Source organism: Pneumocystis carinii (genome assembly GCF_001477545.1).
Source record: "Pneumocystis carinii B80 chromosome Unknown supercont1.16, whole genome shotgun sequence".
Taxonomy (NCBI): Eukaryota; Fungi; Ascomycota; class Pneumocystomycetes; order Pneumocystales; family Pneumocystaceae; genus Pneumocystis; species Pneumocystis carinii.
In genome coordinates this window covers 85,731-104,825 of record NW_017264728.1, presented here as the reverse complement: position 1 = coordinate 104,825, position 19,095 = coordinate 85,731, and the positions used below count along the sequence as shown (strand labels likewise).

The window sequence follows — 19,095 nt, the reverse complement described above, 5'->3', positions numbered from 1 at the left end:
TATGTTTACCTTTTAAAAATAAATAAAAAAAGGTAAAATGAAAATTTATGATACAATGAATTAAGTATTTAAAACATTGATAATGGACTTGGCTTGTTTTTCATTTTTTACCTATAGAGATAAGCGGTGAAAAAATAGATAGGATGAAACAACCTTTATAATATAAGATATTGTTTTATTAGACAATTCGTCAAAGCATCTCATAAAAATACTGGATTTACCAGATTGTTGACAGTCTGATTTAGAAACAACGCCATTTAAAATGGTTGATGATTTGTTTGGCTGATTAGTTTTTTTAGCGATCAAAACATTCTTCTTAGAATCAGAATTCAACGTTGTAATCCAAAGAATGCCAGAACCAATGTACTTCCATTGTTCTGAATCTGTATAAACAAACACTTTTGCTTTACTTTTGTTCAATATCAAACCGGCTTTTTTATTAGAAACCTTTGAAGAATCCGCAGGCTCAGATGTCGTATTTAATGGAGGATTTTCGGAATTATGTTCATAATTTTTTCTAGACTCATGATTTTTAAAAATTTGCAATACCCAAGGATTATCACGATTAATGATTCTATATGAAACGATATAAAAAAGATCTGCATTATTATCATTTTTAAATTGCAACAAAATATATGAAATTCGATCTTGTATAAAACATGCTTCAAAACATTAATTAACTTGAATATAAAGACTAAAGCCTTACCTATGCTTACTTCTCGTTTGGACTGTCTTACTATTGTAGAATACCTTTGTAATTCTCCACAAACAATAACTTCTTGAGAAGATAAATTGCAAATCTCTAACGTGAACATATCCGTTGTGCATGTATATTTGATTATAAGGAACACTTTTTGTTCAATATCGAAAACATTTCTCCAAAATGTAGAATCCCAAAAGAATACAACTGCCTTCTCGCAAAATAGTATTTCACTATTTTCAGATGAAAGCGATGAAGGTAATTGATTAATTAATTTACTGTTTCTATATAGGATCTCAGTATGACCCGAACCATTTTTATTTGATAAAGCTTCAGATGTTTCTGCTGCATTAGGATCTGAATACAAAAGTCCTAAGATGGAATCGTTAAATATCATAGAAGTCAATGATATTCTTCCCAAATCTGGCATAGGAAGTTGTGGCACTGTTGAAGTTTGAGATTTATTTAAACCATTATCCGAGGATGCTTGTTCTCCTACAGATGAAGCCGTATCTGATTCAGTCTTGGTTTTTCCTGAGCTTTGAGTTGATTTTGAATAAATAGAAGCATCAGAATCAGTGACTGAGTGAGCCGTAGCATTTTTATAAGATGATAATGATAACTTCTTAATTCCATTTTCTTTTGAATCCACATTTGAATTAGAAGACTTGGATGATGAAATCGAATTATCTTCATTAGTAGCATATGATGTTGTTGCTTCTGAAATAGAATCCGACCTTGACTCTGCAGAGCATGTACTGTGCTCCGAAGATTCCTGTTCATTAGATTTGCTATTATTAATATCTGGGGATTTGGAAATATCTGTGAAGGATTCATTTTCTTCTGGTAATGTTTCGAGTCTTATTTTCGACGCTCTTGAAAATAAATATGAACCTGAATAATTGTTTGGTCGGTTATTTTTATCAGAAAAAGAAAATACGCCATTTGATGTGCGATCTGGAGGCTGAGGAAATAAATGCGTATTTAAACTCGATTGATTAACGGCAGGCCTAGACGTTGTTTTTTGCATATATTCTGCTGATTTAGGAGTAATTGGCTCAGATTTGTTTTGATGAGTTGCAATAACATTATACGCATTGAGGTGTGGTTGACATGCAGGTATTGATTGATAATTACTTTCTTTTGTATTGATACCCTTCGATTCTGCATTCTCGATGATATGATTCTCCTTTTCTGATGCTACAGATAATTGATTTTTAGTATGGGATTTATCTTGATTTTGAGATTTTAATGATCGTGATGGTAAATGTATTTTTTTATATGGTGTTAAATCAAATGACAAACCATTATTCATTTCATCAGAAATGATAGGAGATTTTCCCATATCTTTTGAAGCAACATGGTCATCTATTGGTGATGGTTTTAATGTTGAATAATCGGTATTTTGGACTGCGCGACTAGATGAAAGCAAATTTATCCATAGTTTCTTGAGTTTCTTGCTAAGTGCGGTCAAATACATCTGTTCGCGTTCATAAATTGAAAGCATAAAAGTTTGCTCATCATCTGTTTCAATCACTTTAAATATCCTGGTTAGAAAAGGCTGGAACATAAGAAATTTGAATTTAGGAATTTCTATGTCCAAAAATAATACAATATCGGTTAAAAGAACAAGTTCAATGTATTTTTGAATAACCTCCCCCGTAATACTGTGAACCATCTTAAGAAAGAAATTTGATCGAGCAATTACAGAACGAACAAATGGAAGTTGAGGAGGTTGAAGGTTCAAGATATATTTCTTAAATGATAAGATAATATTAAAAAAAAAAAAAATGAAATAAATGTTACCTTTGATTCAAGCGTAAATAAATCCCTCATTCTGCTAACATCCAATTCTTTTTCAACTTGACGAACACTACAGGTTAAATTATGTAGCATATCCATATTATTAGGTGCAGAAGGCGTTTTTCCTATTTCCTCCCTGATAGTTTTAATATGCCCTCGTGCTTTGGAAAGTAATAAATGGAAGCATTGATGTGCATATGAAAATTGTTCACTTAATTCATCATCTGTATCTGCTAAAGCACGAAGAAATTTTCGAAAAATCCGCGTATATACTTTTACTCTATGTAAAGGACTGCTTAAAAGCCATTGACATTTTTTAGTACTTGTAGATTGTAAAATTCCGCAATTGCACAATGCAATAGTTAACCATTTATGATTATCCGGGCTTAAAAATTGATCATCTAGCTTTAATGTATACACCGATATATATAATTCGAATGATTCTAATATCGTATCTGTCTTTAACATGTTAACTTCTTGTATTTAAATATTTAGGAGCTTCCTACAAACATTGGAATAGTATTCATCAATGTTTTATGAAGAAAATGCTGCGGAATATACATTTCAAACGTCTGTTTCACATATAAGTCTTTTTCTATCATAAATAATAAAAATATACATTAATAATAGAGCTGCTAGCCGTAATAAAAATACTGATACAACGTGATATGATTTCTAACGATGATAAATCTAATTGTGACATAAGTGCTCCCCGTAAAAGCAATTCCTGAAAAACAGAAAGCTCTATTATATATATCTTTTCCGTCGTCCACCAATGATTTAAAATTTCCGATAATGTAGCTAATGAATTCGTAGATGTTAAGGCTTCTGATGGAACACTTGATACTGATGCGGAATTCGAACATTTTATCGTAAGCGGCGGTGATGGCGGTGTATATGCCGGAGGTAACATCGATATTTTTTGTGAAGGAACATAACTAGGCAATGGATCGAAAATATTCTAATTATTATTACTCCATAAATAATAATTATCGTATAAAATAAAATATACTGATAAAGGCTCCGCTTCAAGTCCAATTTGAATTGCGTTTTCAACTACCCGTATCACCTCATCAATTGATTGTGGTGTACATAACCCAATCTCCTCTAACTATATATTATATTAAAACCTTATTTCCCCTTATATATGCGTATTACATTTGTATTTGGTGTATGCAATGTATTTTTCATCATAATATTAAAGGCATCCTGCTATTAATAACGCGTTTATCCCTGATATTTTCCTATATACACCTTATTTATCTCTTATATGCGTGTTGTATGCGTGTTGTATGCGTAATATATGCGTTATATATGCGTTCTATATGCGCGTCGTATTCCTCACCACTTTTGCACGACTTTCCCCTGTCTTTAAATATCCAATTGATTCTTTAAAATATCTGTTAATAAAATTAAAAACAAATGTTAATTATATTAAATCTTTCCTTTCTAGACTTATTCTTTTCCTTTTTTTACTCCTTTTTCTCCTCTCCATTCTTACGCTAACCCCTTTTTCTATACAGAAATATGATTTCGCGTTTCCCGCGACACTAACGCGTGTTTCACGAAGCAGGATAATCCCAGGCTTGAATCCGTTGGGTGTAGTTATATGTAGGGTTATAATAGGAATGTAGGGTTAGGTGTCGGGTTTGGGGTTAGCGTGTATTTGTAGGGTTAGGTGTGTCGTTGTAGGGTTAGGGATAAGGGTGTTTGGGGTTAGGGTTGTTGCTGCGACTGTAGGGTTAGGGTTCTTCTTAGGGTTCTTCTTAGGGTTGCCCTTAGGGTTGCCCTTAGGGTTGCTCTTTATAGTAATATTTCTTTTTGTAGGGTTAATAGTTTAGGGTTGGAACGACTTTAAAGGAGTCGAACGTCTTAAAAGATATAATAAATTGATACTAAGAAAAAAAGGTAAAGAACGTTTAAATAACAAGAATTACTAATTTTTTTGATAGGAAAGTGCATAAAGATATTATATTTCCTTTTTGTCCGAAAAAAAACGACCCAGTTTTGACGAATATTGGATTAAAGAGTGTTTAAAGATAGTTTTAAAGAAATCCCTATTATTGGGAATAAAATCGCAGTAATTCGTTAAATACATTAGGAATTTATATAAAAAGGCATAGAAGTGTTGTTTATTCGTTTTTTTTTCGTTTTTTTTCTCTAAGAAAAGGGTTATTTTTGAGCGAATAAGATATATAAATTGATATAAGGTTTCTTTGATTGGGATATTTTTATAAAGAGAAAAATAAGTTAGTTATTGTTTTCAGTTGAATCATTTATATTGGAAGTCTTATTTTCAGTTTCTGTTTTTTTTTTGGTATTTTTTGATTTATAATTTTTAAAGTATACGGGTTTGGGTCTTTGTCTATTTTTTCTTAGAGTCTCATGAGTTGTTTAAAAGAGTCATTTCCTCCAATGTTTTGTTTTAAGGAAGGAGATATTCTTGGAAAGTATGTATTTTTTTAGTATTTTTAGGTATACTTAATTTATAGTTGTTATACTGTAATTGGAATTCTTAATCGTGGTTCTTATGGGATTGTTTTATTAGCTCAGGATTCTCAGAATTGTCAGGTTGCGATTAAGGTCCTTTCTCACTCTACTCAAGAATATAAGACGGAATTTGAAATATTATCGACTTTACCTCCTTCGGAATATATTATTTCATATAAGACTTCATTTTCTGAAAATGAATATCTTTTTATTGTTCTCGAATATTATCCTCTTGGAGATTTGTATGAGGCTATTATATCTAATAGATTGCCGAAGGATACGGAAGCTATTCGTTCATTTATGCTTCAACTCGTGGATGGTATTTCGTTTCTTCATAAAAATGGTGTATATCATCGAGATCTTAAGCCTGAAAATATTTTGCTTTTTCACAATCTGGAAAATAATTCTATATCAGTTAAGATTGGTGATTTTGGCTTAGCGACTACACAGAAGATTGTTAATGATGTTGGTACTGGAAGTAATCGATACATGGCACCAGAACAATATGAGGTTCCTGTCTTCCATTCTCTCGGAGTATATCATTATGATGCATCTAAAGTAGATATATGGGCTCTTGGGATTTGTCTTTTAAATATTGTTTTTTCTAAAAACCCTTTTAAAGTACCTTCTGTCAGCGATTTGATTTTTTTGGATTATATGAGAGATCCTATTTCTCTTTTTGATGTTTTTCCGAATATGAGTGAGGATATGTTTAAGGTTCTTCAATGTTCTTTAGTCTGTTCTCCAGAAAAACGCTCTTTAGATGAAATGAGATCTGCTATTGAAAATTTGTTTGAATGGACAATTGACTCGCAATATGTTGAAGAAAACACTGCTGAAAAAAAATTATCAGTATTTAATTATGAAAATATTTCTACTACTGAGCCTAGAAAGTCTTTGCGCTCACCAAGCATTACATCATTTCCACATCATACCCCTTTTTCATGGTCAAAGGCTCTTCAATCTACTGATGTGACTGAAAACAAGAATAATGATAATACTGGAAATAGTATGTTTTCAAATGTTCCTGTATTTCTGGCTCATAAGCCTGAGGAAAATGGTGTGGAAAAAGAAAAAAGGGATCCTGCTGGCCCTTTGAAATCTGGACTAGCTACAAGTATTGAATCATACTTTCATATTAATCAGACAGGGATTATGGATGATAAAAAGATACCTAAAAGCTCTCTTGATACCACTGCTAATATTATATTCCCGACAAGTGTTAAAGGATCAAAGAGCCATCTTTTATTTGGTAAAAGTTGGGCTGATGATGATGATGATGATGATGATGATGATAGTTCAGACGACGATGGATCTGGTATTTCTTTGTATAATCCTCCTCAGAAGTTAAATTATAATACTGATGAATATACTGAAAATGTAACTGAAGCGTCGAATAAAAAAGGCAATGATCTTTGTTTATGGACGCTTACATTGGAAGATAATATTTTATATTTTTAAGTAATGTGTTTATTTCCTTGCTTCATGATTTTTGGATGTATCTAATTAAAAATTATAAATATTATATTGGAATAGATGTTATGTGGAATAATTTTTATGAAATTATATATATGATTTATATTATTTATATTATTTATATTATTTATATGATTTATATGATTTATATGATTTATATGATTTATATGGTTTATATGATTTATATAGTTTAGTTTATATGATTTAATTTTCCTCGCTTCAATTGATTGTTCAGAGTAGTTTGAATTACTGTCTTAATACAATAAGGTCTTTATTTGATAAAAGACGTGTTATTGATGTTTAAAAACAAGTAAATTTATTATTTAGCTTATAGGCTTTCAAAAGCATTTTTAATAAGTTCTCGATGCTCTTGCTCATGCTGAATTTTATTTCCCGTAGCTACAGAAGCTGATGGTAATCTTCCTACATATTTTACTTTTTTATTTTTATGAAATTGAGTTTCACGAAGAACCGTTTCAAGACGAGGTTGGATATATTGCCATGCACCTGCATTTAAGGGTTCCTAAAACATTAGAATTGTTTATTTACATTTTAAATAATATGTACCTCTTGGCACCAAATCAATTCCTTAAGATTTGGATAACTATCCAAACATTCTTTTAAGCCTTGAAAATGAAATGGATGAATCTGCTCACATCTTACAATAGCAGTATCATCAATGTTGCGTTCTCCACGTTCTTTATAAAGAGAAACATATATTTGACCCGTACATAAAATCAATTTATTACATAGTTCACGAGGTTTAAGAAACTTGTTTTCATGACAAGGATCATCTAAAATACGTTGAAAATGCGAAATTTCAGAGAATTCTGATAGATTTGAGCGTGCTAATGGATGTCGTAAAAGAGATTTACTAAAAAATATTATAAGAGGTTTGCGAAACTCACGATGTATTTGTCGGCGAAGAAGATGAAAAAGATTTGCAGGTGTAGTTGGATATGCTATTTGAATATTACATTCTTGGTGTTGCCGTTGAAGTCTCTCTTTTGATGGAAATACACGATAATCGTCATTGACCAATTGAAGATAACGTTCTATCCTACCCGAAGAATGTTCTGGGCCTTGTCCATCATATCCATGTGGAAGTGACATTACAATTCCACTTCGTTGACGCCATTTTACTTCTGCTGAAGCTATGAATTGATCAATGATGCATTGTGCATTATTTGCAAAATCTCCAAACTGTGCTTCCCACATAACTAAAGAATTAGGAGATATAAGCGAATATCCATATTCAAAGCCTAAAACACCGAATTCGCTTAAAGAAGAATTACTTATTACAAATTTTGCTTGTTTTGGATCGATAAAGTTTAATGGTATATATGTGTCTTCATTTTCTTGATCATGAAGAACTGCATGTCTTTGCGAAAAAGTACCTCGTTCAACATCTTGGCCACTTACTCGAACATGACATCCTTCCATTAAAAGAGTAGCAAATGCTAAAACTTCACCTGTTGCCCAATCAATATTTTTTTCTTCTTCTATAGATAGTGCACGATTTTTCATAATACGTTTTAGATTGGGATGGATGTTGAAATCTTTTGGATATGAAAATATTTTTCTTGCTAAATCTTTAAGAGTTTCCTTATCTACAGAAGTTGGAAGATGAGGAAAATTCTTTACTATAAGGTCTCGAGGAGATGCAAATCCTATTATTATTTTAGAATAAGTTTTTTTAATAGTGTAAATTAATACCATTCCATGCACTTGTTAACCATTCACGAGATGTTGGTTTGTAATCTTTTGCTTTTTTGAAACTACTTTCAAGAATATCCCAAACACTATAGCATATAAGTAAAAATATGAAAAGAGTGTATTTTTAACAATTTTTTGTGTTCATTAATATCTTTTTCACTAAAAGATCCTTCTTTTATAAGTTGTTTTGTATATTTTTCTAATGTTGATGTTTGTTGTATAATTTTTCGATACATTAAAGGTTGTGTAAAACTTGGCTGATCTGTTTCATTATGCCCATGTTTTCGATAGCATAAAATATCAATTACTACATCTTTCTTAAAGGCTGCACGCCATTCACTAGCTATTTTGCATATAAATACTAATGCTTCAACATCGTCTCCGTTAACATGGAAAATCGGTGCATCAATACTTTTAGCAATATCTGAACAATACGGAGTAGATCTTGCAAATCTTGGGTCTGTAGTAAATCCTATTTGATTGTTAATAATCAAATGAATTGTTCCCCCTGTCGAATATTTAGGAAGTGCATGAAATCCCATCGTTTCATAGACAACCCCTTGTGCAGCAAATGCTGCATCTCCGTGTAATAATATAGACATAGATTTGGAATGTTCTTTGTCATCATTTGCGTAAAATTGAATTGCACGAGTCTGTCCAAGAACAACGGGATCCTCCGCTTCTAAATGAGATGGGTTTGCAACAAGAGAAAGATAAACACGTTTTCCAGATGGTGTTGGACGTTCATAATTCATTCCAAGATGATACTTTACATCTCCTGAACCTTCACTATCAGGATCTAAGAATCCTGAAAACTCCGAAAATATAGATTCGTTAGGTTTTTTAACAACATTGGATAAAACGTTCAGTCTTCCACGATGTGCCATTCCAATAACAATAGATTCAATACCAAGATCAACAGAATGATCGATTAAAGCTTTCATCCCAGGAATAAGAGACTCACATCCTTCAAGTCCAAATCGTTTATCATTTGGATATTTCGTAGCAAGAAATTTTTCAAAAGAATCGCTCCAAATTAATCGATCAAGAATACGTTGTTTTTCCTCATTATTATATTGATAAGGAACAGGAATTTCAAGTCGTTCTCGAAGCCAATTACATTGATATCTATCTGGAATATGAACATATTCAACACCATACGATCCACCTGTATATTATTAACATAAGCTTATAAAAATATAATGTTTACTATATAACCGTTTAAGATTCTCTACTATTGAAAGAAGTGTCATTTTAGACTGTCCTTCTTTAGAAAAACCTGGCAGAATCCCTGGTCCAAGGCTAAATTCCGTATTAAGATCCTTCTCTGTAAATCCATAATATTCTAATGTCAATTCTTTCGGAATTTCTTTTACTAAATCATCTTTCGCTTTAATACCAAGAGGATCAATATCCGCACATAAATGACCTCGAACTTGGTATGCTCGAACTAGCAATTGCACTTTCAAATGCTGAATAATACTAGCGCTATCATCTATTCCCGTAGGAAGCGTGGGAATCTCTTCAATTGACGCTGGAATAATCGTTGGTGGCGGATGAAACGCATAAATAGGTTTGACATTCTTATTACTCATATTTTTAAAATATATTTGCCACGAAACATGTACTTCTTCTGGATTTTTTTTCCATATTTCATACATCGCGTCAATATAATTTGCTGATGTCCCATGAAGAAACGAATCATTCCATTCCTAAAATATCCCTTAATATCTATTATTTCCTCCTATTATTAGCCTACTGATGCTCTTTTTACTGATGTTATTGAATGCATTCTTTTCATACACCGTCCCGCGGCATTTATACCCTTCCAGATGCCCTTTTTTTCCGGAAAAAAAGGGTTCCTGCCTATATTGAGGTCTATCTTTCTAAAAAAATGTATATTTATCCTCATAATACGGCTTATTTTGCCTTTTTTTCGACTTTTCTTTCTGCTGAATTTATATGTCGTTTGCTGATGGGTTGCCTAGGCAATCTAAAAGTTTATTAGGGTTAAAGATGAATGAAAAATATTTCAATTTTATACAGGAAAAAACACGGATTCTGCTTTATTTTATCTTTATATTTCTTTCTGAATATAAAAAGTGTTCTTTTTATGTATTTTGAAGAAATATCTGGTGACTGTTTTTTTATACTATTTTTTGACGAAGATCGACTGGAATAACGTTTAAAAAAATTAACTGAAAAAATGGTCAGATATGGTGAGTTTTTATGAGAGTTTTAAGCGTTTAAAACGCTTATTTTATCCTGTTTAACGGGTCTTTTATATATTGTTTTTTGTTTTTTCTTTTTTTCCGGGTAAAAAAATGAGTCTAACAAGTTATTAGCATCAGAACCAAGTAATCTAGCTAAATCAGCTAAAGCTCGTGGAGAACATGTATATTTTATATGATTTAATGATTATGAGTTATGGATTGATTGTTTTTAGCTTTCTGTGCATTTTAAAAATACACGAGAGGTTGCTAAGACGATCAAAGGTCTTAGTCTGACGAGGGCATTTCAATATTTAGAAAATGTTAAAGAACACAAGGAAGCGGTTCCCTATAGGAGATATCATCGTGGTCTTGGACGTACGGCCCAAGGAAAGCCTTTTGGGGTTACTTTAGGTATTAATTTGGACTATATATATATATATATTGATTGGTTTCAAGCCCGATGGCCAGAAAAATCAGTTAAATTTATAGTTGATTTGCTTAATAATGCAAAGAGTAATGCGGATTTTAAAGGACTTGATGTAGAAAATTTATATATTACACATATTCAAGTAAATAGAGCACCAAGACAACGTCAGCGAACATATCGTGCTCATGGTCGAATTAATCCTTATATGAATAGTCCCTGTCATATTGAAATTGTTGTTTCTGAGGATATAGAGACAATAAAAAAAGCAGATGATTCTAAAGCTATTCAACGCAATAGATAGAAGAATTATGAAATATACTTTAGAATGTTATATAATTATCTAGGAATAAATATGATATCTAAGTGAATTGGATAAAATTATGTATATATTAAAAATTATTGAAATATGTACAAGTATTTTTGATTTTTTTAAAAAGAGAATATATCTTTTTATATAAATTATTGTAACGATTAAGTTTAATCTTTTTAAAACTTGTGTAGATAAAATATTAGTTTATTTCTGGGATTTTTATATTAATTTCTCTATTATGTTTTTTATTATATCGAGATCTTTCACTTTATAAAATTTACTCTTTTATAGAGTTTTATATTAAAAGAATACTTGATTCTTTCATAACAATTATGAATTTTTAAATCTTTAAATAATTTGTTTATTGTTATTGTGTTTGTATTTAAAAATTCTTTTATTCATTTATATCTAATTCTTTTGTAAACTTTTTATACATTAAAAAATCTGTTTCAAAGATATTGTTTTTTACTAATAAATCTTTTTTATTTTTTAAAAGTTTTCTTTTTAATCATTTTAACCTTTTTTTCATTTTTTTAGCCTTTTTTTTTGACTTTTTTTAATTTTTTTAATAATTTTTAACAACTTTTTAATAACTTTTTAACTTTTTCTTAACGATTTCTTAACTTTTTTTAACTTTTCTTAACTTTTCTTAACATTTTTCCTAACCCACGTTCAACCCAAAACTAATCTTATTAACCTCTCGAACAACCTTTCTTTAATTTGGCTTAGAAAATTAGACTGAAATTAGACAAAATGTCTCTCATTCTTAATCATTCTTAATGCAATTTGTTCAACACAACATTAAATCTCTGTTTTTTGACAAAATAGAGTTTCGCGACTCAGAAAAAGATGATAAAGGACTAAAAGTTACAGTTATTGAAACAGACGGTTAATATTTGGTACCAAATATTAACCTATTAATCTATATTTATAGGGATTAATCTATATATTGGAACTTCATATGGATATGTCTATCATTTTGTTTTAGAAAATAGGAAAAATGTATGTTTTTTGGGGTAAAATATCTTGGTGTAAGAATTATCTAGTTGTCATTGTTTCCTGAATTTATTTTTGCTTCTAAACACAATTTATTGGAGAGGAAATTAGTGAAATCAATTTTTATTTTGTCTCAAATTACACTTGTACTTATACTCTGTGGTTTTTATGGTTTTGCGACTTGTAATTTTTCTTAGTTTTAATAGGAAATGTTCTTTTTTTCTGTGGTTATCCAGAGCTTTCTCCAGTATCTGGTCTGGGTCCTATTAAGGATGTTGTAGATATTTGTCAAGATCTGGATAAGTTTGGAGAGACTGAATTAGATGGAAGTGTTATTTTAACAGTTTTAATGAAAAGAAAAATAAAGCGAATTAAGGTTAAAGATACAATTTCTGTTCTTTTAGTTTGTATTTTTATTAATTTTGTGAAATATTTAACTAAAGTTTAGGATATTCATTGTTCATCTGTGGTTTCTATATGTCAAAGAGGGTTTATTTGCTGTGTTGCTACTATTTCGTCATATGAGCTTATTAATTTTGAAAATAATAGGAGGATCCCTCTTTTTCCTATAATTCAAGGGAATGATGCTTTACATCATAATTTTTTACGAATATCTATGCCATTTTTAAAGCCTATAATTATAAGTATTTCTAAGTCAGAGTTTGCTGTAACATGTTTATTTAATGGAAAAAATTATGTTGGGTTATTTGTTGATATAAATGGTAATATTGTACGAGGGACTATTATGTTTTCAGAATATCCTATTTCTTTAGCTTCTGAATTTCCTTTTTTGATGGCTTTAATGGATAATTCATTTGTTGAAATACATAATATTATTGATCAGACGCTTGTTCAGGTTGTTCAATCTCCATTCTTAGGATCTATTACAAATATTTTTCGTACATTTGGTCATTTTTGTATATTTTCTGAATCTTTAATGAAGAAGATTGTTATGGTAAAAGCTATGTCTTCTAAAGATCCAGAAACTCAAGATCATGATATTCAAAATAATAAATTGTTAGAAGAGATGGATATTGCTACTAGGTTATCTAGTATTCCTTCAAAAGTTTTTTTAACTGGAGAGAATGGAATAAGTTGTTTAGTATTTGATTCTATTTTAGTTTATGTTGATGAGCTCTTGAATTCAAAAGAAATAGATGATGTTCTTATTTTTATAAAAGATATTACTAAAATAATAACACCAGAAAATATTCATAGTGAAAGAATTGTGAGTTTTTCTATTTTATTTGATTCTTTTAACTGGATTATTTAGTATCATGAAATTTCATACATTCGCCAGATATCTGGATTTGTTTATTTGGAAAAAATATTATTTGATGATGCTATTATTCAATTTGAAGAATCAGATATTGATCCTAGACTTGTTATTTCTCTTTTTCCTGTGTTTGATGTAAAATTGGATGGGATTATGGCATATAAGGGAGTTGATGAAATTATTTGTAGATTAGTGGATATTGATAATATAAGTATGAGAATTTAGGTAATAATTATATTATTAATAAACTTAGTTTCTTCTGAAATTATTGGAAAATTTGATTCATATGTGCAATTATCTCATGAAGAAACTGAAACTGCTCAGAATTATAGAAAAATTTTGTATCAAAATGCATTAAATACATTAAAGAAATATCTTCTTAAATATAGACAAAGAAAGGAATTGGGAAGTATAGGCACTGGTTATAAAAATAAACAAATATTTCAAGTAGTTGATCTAACCCTCTTGAAATTGCTTGTATACTTAAGTCCTGAGGAAGACTCAAATGTTTTATATAAATTAGTTGATTCAGGAATTGAGTGTTTTGATGATGCTATAATAATTTTTGAGGAAAACAAGAAATATTTTCTTTTAAGCAAATTATATCAAAATATGAAAATGCAAAATAAAGTTTTGGAAATTTGGAAAAATATATTGGATGGAAACATGTTTGATCATGAATTTATAGATGGTGAAACAAAAATGAAAGATTATTTATTTGAAGTGGACGATGATAATTTACGTATTGATTATACTATATGGTTATTAGAAAGAATGCAGCATATTGGAATTGAGGTATTTTTTATTCTTATATGTTTTAATAAGTATTGAAATTTTAGTTTTTTGTTAGCATTGACTCTAAAAAGCCATTTGGGTTTTCTACAGATGAAATGGTTAATATATTTCGTTCTAGGAGTAAAATATGTCTTAAGATCTATCTAGAATATCTTGTTTCAAATTTTAGTGTTTGTGTTGATTTTATTTATTGAACTTTTTATTTCTAATGAATTTAGAATTTGTCTTTTTTAAATGAGCTTTTACTATTATATCTAGATGAAATTAATAATTACTTGCAAATTCCTTTGATTAGAAATGCTACAGAAAAATCTATTAAAGATTATAGTGAATCCAATGACGACAAATTATCTTATTTTGAATATTTATCTACTTGCATGATAGAAAATGATGAAAGATATCAAAAATTTGTTTCTAATAGGATTAAATTGATTGAATATTTACAATCTGTATCTGATTATGATTTTGATCTTGTTTTAAAACATTTGCATTCTCAAAAAGATATACTTTTAATCGAATTAGTCATTTTATATGGAAGAGTAAGTTCAATCATACATACATATATGTATGTATATATATTATCTATCTATATATATATATGTATGTATGTATATATATATATATCTGATTTTCTATTTAGTTTTCTAGACATGAAGAAGCTCTCACTATTCTAGTTCAAACTTTAAGAGATTATAAAACTTCTGAAATTTACTGCTACCATAGAGGTTTGCTTGTTAAATCATATTATCATGGAAAAGACTCCAATGAATTCCTTTTACAACGAAAAAATCTTTTTAAAATATTATTAGACCAATATTTAAGACTTCCTGATTATGATCAAAAATTACATAGAATTTCTTTTCTACTAAAACATTGGAATATCTACTTAGATTCTGTCTATGTTTTAAATACTATCTCAAATCATTGGTCTATTGATAAATTTTCTGACTTCTTAATTACTATTCTACAAAAAAACTTTCACGAAAAATATCATTCATTTCTTATTAAGTCTTTACATCGTGGTTTATCTACAATACATGACTATTCTAATCTTATCTCACTATCTGATAACTCTTAACTACTATATTATATATATATTATCGATTTATTTTTAAGCTTAAAATTAACTTAATATTTTTAAGAAAATATAGATTTCTAGAGGTATGAGGAGCTTTATATAAGGAATAATGCCTTTAATGAGTCTATAATTGGTGGTTAAATAATTCTATGATAAGATAAGATATAAGGTTGTTGTGGATGAGTGTTTTAGATCTTTCAAAAAAAGGTTTTTTAAGCAATTTTTATATTATATGGGTTTTAATGAGGAGTTTAGTTGGTGCAGAGGAGAGTCTTAGGACGTTTCGGTTATTAGAAGGTGTGGAGAAGCGTATAGATTGAATATAAGAAGTTTGATAAATAACTAGCGTTTCGTTCGGGAGATATAGAAGCGGTTGATAAATGTTTTGATAATTATGAAAAAGAAATATCGGAGGAATGTACAAGGACACCATCTAGTTCTATTAGGGCATTTGATCTTTTTAGTCCTCTTATTCTTGCGGTTCAATGTGCATCAGTATCAATTGTTGAACATATTTTACATAAAAATATTTTTGATGTGAATCATAAAGATGATTATGGAAATACAGTAAGAATGGTTAGTTTTTTTGGGGGGATATTCTTATTAAAAAAGGCACTTCATCTTGCAGTTTATATGTGTCGTTTCGATGTAATTAAAATGCTTTTGCTTAACGCTAATATTAATGATACAATCCTCAATAATAATAGAAAACAGGCATATGAGTTATCTACGACTCCTGAGATATATAATTATATGATTGGTAATTAATATTTTTTTTTGAATTTTATAGTATATCTTAAATATATTAAGCTGAAAGAGCACGTTTTATTGAAAAAACAGAGGAGAAATTTTCCCAGTTAATATTTTTAAAAAAATTTGAAGAACTTAAAAAGATGTTAGAAATACCTCGTGTTTCTGCTTTACTTGATTTGAATAAAATTGATAAGAATGGTTCTACATTTTTGCATGAGGCAGTTAAAGGAAATGATATGGAAACTTTGCAAATTCTTATTGATCATGGAGCGGTAATTATTTTTTTTTTTATATATAGATGTAAATTTATCATGAAATAAGGATCCTTCAAAAAAAGATAAAAATGGAAGAACACCTAGCGATATTGCGAAAGATGACTTAATTAAACGGAAATTATTAGTTTCTTCATCTGATAGTATTGTTGTTACATTTCCTGGTGATCCTATATTTATGTCAGGTTATATGGATAAATGGACAAATTATAAATCGGGTTACAAGAAACGATGGTTTGTCTTGAGAAACGGTGTTCTTTCATATTATAAAAACCAAGGAAGGTTTTTATTTTTTTTCCGATATAATGTCTTATATTTGTAGATGATGCTGATACTGAATGCAGAGGTTCGATAAATATGCGAACAGCTAGAATTAATTATGGTTCTGGAGATAAAAGAGCTTTCGAAATTTTATGTTGTGATTCTGTTAAATATAGTGTAAAAGTAACGAATCCATCTGAGGCTCGAAAATGGGTTTGGGCACTTACTAATTCTATTCAATGGGCAAAAGATGAGAATGTAACTATTATTGATGATATTTCTAAATTTTCGCCTAAAGAACGGGGAAAAGCGCCTTTAAAAGAATCCGGGCTTTATCGTCCTCAATATTTACCTTGTAATGATTTGGATGATGATGAATCATCCGAAACTTGTGATCCTGGAGAATCTTGTAAAGACAATTTTTTGATAACTATGAATTCCTTTAGAATTCAATTGGATATTCTTTCTCAGATATTTGATGATATTTTGACCAGTCTCAATTTTATTCCGGAAAAAGCTTTGAGCTTAAAAATGGAAAGTTCTGTAGAATCGTTTAATCAATCTATTGATTCTTTGCGTGGATCATTAAGGAATTTGGATCAGATATTTTTAGATGCTGAGAAATATTGGAAGAGAATGATAAATAAGGAGAAACGTATGAGAATATTATGGGAGGTTTGTTATGTATATTGATCATATTATTGTTTAAATAATAATAATAGGAAAATATGCATAAACTTGCTAGTGAACAGGAAGAAATAGAAAGAAATCTTCAAAATGTTGAAAATGAAAGAAGACGTGCTAAAAAGGCTTTACGTGAAGCAAAACGTAAATTAAATTTTACTCCTAAAATCATAAGATCTAGCTCCGATGGAGTTAGGAGTGAAAATGACTTAGAAACACATGATTCTTTCTTGGATCTAAGAAGTAGTCAATCATTTCAGAATAGCGATATAGAAAATAATTATTTGGACGATAATGATAGTTCTTCAAGTCCAGATGAATTTTTTGATATTACTAATTCTATAGAAACTAAAATAGATAAAATCCTGACATTAGATTCCAGTAGTGAAAAAATATCTCAAAAAAAGAGCCTTAAGGAAATGCAAATTGAGCTTTCATATCATGGCTATGAAGATCCACTTCGTTTGAAATTAGATTTAATAGATGATAGACCAAAGCTTAGTTTATGGGGAATGTGTTTATAATTCTTATTAGTTTTTTAACATTCTTTTAGGTATTTTGAAAAGTATGATTGGGAAGGATATTACTAAAATAACCCTGCCTGTTAGTTTTAATGAAGCGACTAGCCTGCTTCAAAGGGTTGCAGAAGATATGGAATATATAGATTTAGTAGATATTTCTCTGACATTGCCTGAATCATATGATAGGATGTTATATGTAGCTGCTTTTGCTATTAGTGAAGTATTCTTGTTTATTGATATTCCACTTTTTTATTTATTTATTTTAGTATTCTAGTACTATTAATCGAGTAGCTAAGCCTTTTAATCCATTACTCGGTGAAACATTTGAGTATTGTAGACCAGACAAAGGCTATCGTTTTATAGTTGAGCAAGTTAGTCATCATCCTCCAATTAGTGCTGCTCATGCTGAATCTCTTAATTGGGAATATTGGGTTTTTTCTCTCTTATTATACTTAATAATCTAATCTAATCTTATTAGGGAGAATCTCGTGTTAGCTCAAAGTTCTATGGTAGAAGTTTTGATATTAATCCTTTAGGAACTTGGTTTTTAAGATTACATAATGATTCTGGTTTAGACGAATTATATACATGGAAAAAAGTTACAACTTCTGTCATTGGAATTATCACTGGTTGTCCAACCGTTGATAAGTAAGCTTTTTCTTCTCATTATTCTTTCTAATTTTTCTTAGTTTTGGTGAAATGTTGATAAAAAATCATTCTGTTGGAGATGTATGTACTATCGATTTCAAAAAGAGAGGATGGAGAGGAGATGGCGCTTGTGAGATAAAAGGAATCATAACTGACAGCAAGGGAATATCAAGATGGAGCATTGGAGGTCATTGGAATGATAAAATATATGCTAAAAGAATGAATGGTATTTCTGTAACTAGCGATACTGCTATACTCTTATGGCAAAATCATGAAAGACCTCCTGCTCCTTTCAATCTTACTCCTTTTGCTATCACATTAAATGCATTACCGGAAAAATTGAAGCCATGGTTACCTCCTACTGATACTCGTTTAAGACCTGATCAAAGAGCTATGGAAAACGGTGACTATGAATTTGCTGCAAAAGAAAAAGAAAGACTTGAAAATAAACAAAGAGCTGCAAGAAAAGAACGGGAACTAAAAGGTCAAACTTATGTCCCAAGATGGTTTGAAAAATCAATTAATAAAATTACCGGCGATGAACAATGGTTATTCAATGGCGAGTATTGGAAACTTAGAGAGATTTTGGGCTCAAATAATGAAAAATCTAACGCAGATTCTTGGGGTGTCACCGATATCTTTTAACTTATTTATTTATATTTACTTCTATCTTTAA

General features: G+C 29.8%; 6 protein-coding genes across 6 annotated transcripts; 4 read left to right on the top strand and 2 right to left on the bottom strand.

Annotated features, from left to right (window-relative positions):
- Positions 1-14: 14 nt before the first annotated feature.
- On the bottom strand, positions 15-3,740 carry T552_03343 (hypothetical protein). Its single transcript, XM_018371851.1, has 8 exons — positions 3,662-3,740; positions 3,516-3,614; positions 3,123-3,464; positions 3,010-3,075; positions 2,507-2,962; positions 707-2,456; positions 154-662; positions 15-111 (listed from the first exon to the last, which is right to left on the bottom strand). Exons 1-8 carry the CDS (start codon positions 3,695-3,697, stop codon positions 61-63), a joined length of 3,309 nt encoding a protein of 1,102 aa, XP_018224340.1. The 5' UTR covers positions 3,698-3,740; the 3' UTR covers positions 15-60.
- Positions 3,741-4,842: 1,102 nt separating this feature from the next.
- T552_03342 (hypothetical protein) lies at positions 4,843-6,499 on the top strand. Its single transcript, XM_018371850.1, has 2 exons — positions 4,843-4,953; positions 4,996-6,499. The coding sequence occupies exons 1-2, from the start codon at positions 4,889-4,891 to the stop codon at positions 6,452-6,454; spliced, it is 1,524 nt and encodes a 507-aa protein (XP_018224339.1). The 5' UTR covers positions 4,843-4,888; the 3' UTR covers positions 6,455-6,499.
- A 254-nt stretch (positions 6,500-6,753) lies between these two features.
- T552_03341 (oxoglutarate dehydrogenase (succinyl-transferring), E1 component) lies at positions 6,754-10,022 on the bottom strand. The gene is made up of 6 exons (XM_018371849.1): positions 9,945-10,022; positions 9,396-9,897; positions 8,315-9,353; positions 8,186-8,271; positions 7,037-8,139; positions 6,754-6,992 (listed from the first exon to the last, which is right to left on the bottom strand). The coding sequence occupies exons 1-6, from the start codon at positions 9,984-9,986 to the stop codon at positions 6,798-6,800; spliced, it is 2,967 nt and encodes a 988-aa protein (XP_018224338.1). The 5' UTR covers positions 9,987-10,022; the 3' UTR covers positions 6,754-6,797.
- Positions 10,023-10,372: 350 nt separating this feature from the next.
- T552_03340 (ribosomal protein L22) lies at positions 10,373-11,171 on the top strand. Its single transcript, XM_018371848.1, has 4 exons — positions 10,373-10,404; positions 10,531-10,580; positions 10,632-10,809; positions 10,855-11,171. Exons 1-4 carry the CDS (start codon positions 10,392-10,394, stop codon positions 11,124-11,126), a joined length of 513 nt encoding a protein of 170 aa, XP_018224337.1. The 5' UTR covers positions 10,373-10,391; the 3' UTR covers positions 11,127-11,171.
- A 700-nt stretch (positions 11,172-11,871) lies between these two features.
- Positions 11,872-15,326, top strand: T552_03339 (hypothetical protein). The gene is made up of 10 exons (XM_018371847.1): positions 11,872-12,023; positions 12,070-12,137; positions 12,182-12,293; positions 12,338-12,534; positions 12,580-13,359; positions 13,405-13,618; positions 13,661-14,202; positions 14,247-14,372; positions 14,421-14,741; positions 14,843-15,326. Exons 1-10 carry the CDS (start codon positions 11,915-11,917, stop codon positions 15,278-15,280), a joined length of 2,907 nt encoding a protein of 968 aa, XP_018224336.1. The 5' UTR covers positions 11,872-11,914; the 3' UTR covers positions 15,281-15,326.
- Positions 15,327-15,522: 196 nt separating this feature from the next.
- T552_03338 (hypothetical protein) lies at positions 15,523-19,064 on the top strand (the record flags this gene model as incomplete). Its single annotated transcript, XM_018371846.1, has 11 exons — positions 15,523-15,589; positions 15,627-15,847; positions 15,893-16,040; positions 16,091-16,305; positions 16,355-16,556; positions 16,628-17,241; positions 17,289-17,766; positions 17,804-17,991; positions 18,038-18,202; positions 18,250-18,419; positions 18,461-19,064. The coding sequence occupies 11 exons, from the start codon at positions 15,523-15,525 to the stop codon at positions 19,062-19,064; spliced, it is 3,072 nt and encodes a 1,023-aa protein (XP_018224335.1).
- Positions 19,065-19,095: the final 31 nt, after the last annotated feature.

Bases quoted from the DNA above. Each gene is read 5' to 3' on its own strand.
- T552_03343 (XM_018371851.1), bottom strand. From the start codon at position 3,697: ATGATGAAAAATACATTGCATACACCAAATACAAAT. The intron at 3,615-3,661 runs GTAATACGCATA...TATAATATATAG, and splicing joins TGCATACACCAAATACAAAT to TTAGAGGAGATTGGGTTATG. The intron at 2,457-2,506 runs GTAACATTTATT...TTATCATTTAAG, and splicing joins TATTTACGCTTGAATCAAAG to AAATATATCTTGAACCTTCA.
- T552_03342 (XM_018371850.1), top strand. From the start codon at position 4,889: ATGAGTTGTTTAAAAGAGTCATTTCCTCCAATGTTTTGTTTTAAGGAA. The intron at 4,954-4,995 runs GTATGTATTTTT...CTTAATTTATAG, and splicing joins GAAGGAGATATTCTTGGAAA to TTGTTATACTGTAATTGGAA.
- T552_03341 (XM_018371849.1), bottom strand. From the start codon at position 9,986: ATGAAAAGAATGCATTCAATAACATCAGTAAAAAGAGCATCA. The intron at 8,140-8,185 runs GTATTAATTTAC...AAATAATAATAG, and splicing joins GTTAACAAGTGCATGGAATG to GATTTGCATCTCCTCGAGAC. The intron at 6,993-7,036 runs GTACATATTATT...CTAATGTTTTAG, and splicing joins AATTGATTTGGTGCCAAGAG to GAACCCTTAAATGCAGGTGC.
- T552_03340 (XM_018371848.1), top strand. The intron at 10,581-10,631 runs GTATATTTTATA...GATTGTTTTTAG, and splicing joins CTAAAGCTCGTGGAGAACAT to CTTTCTGTGCATTTTAAAAA. The intron at 10,810-10,854 runs GTATTAATTTGG...ATTGGTTTCAAG, and splicing joins GCCTTTTGGGGTTACTTTAG to CCCGATGGCCAGAAAAATCA.
- T552_03339 (XM_018371847.1), top strand. From the start codon at position 11,915: ATGCAATTTGTTCAACACAACATTAAATCTCTGTTTTTTGACAAAATA. The intron at 13,619-13,660 runs GTATGAGAATTT...TAATAAACTTAG, and splicing joins AGTGGATATTGATAATATAA to TTTCTTCTGAAATTATTGGA. The intron at 14,203-14,246 runs GTATTTTTTATT...TTGAAATTTTAG, and splicing joins TGCAGCATATTGGAATTGAG to TTTTTTGTTAGCATTGACTC.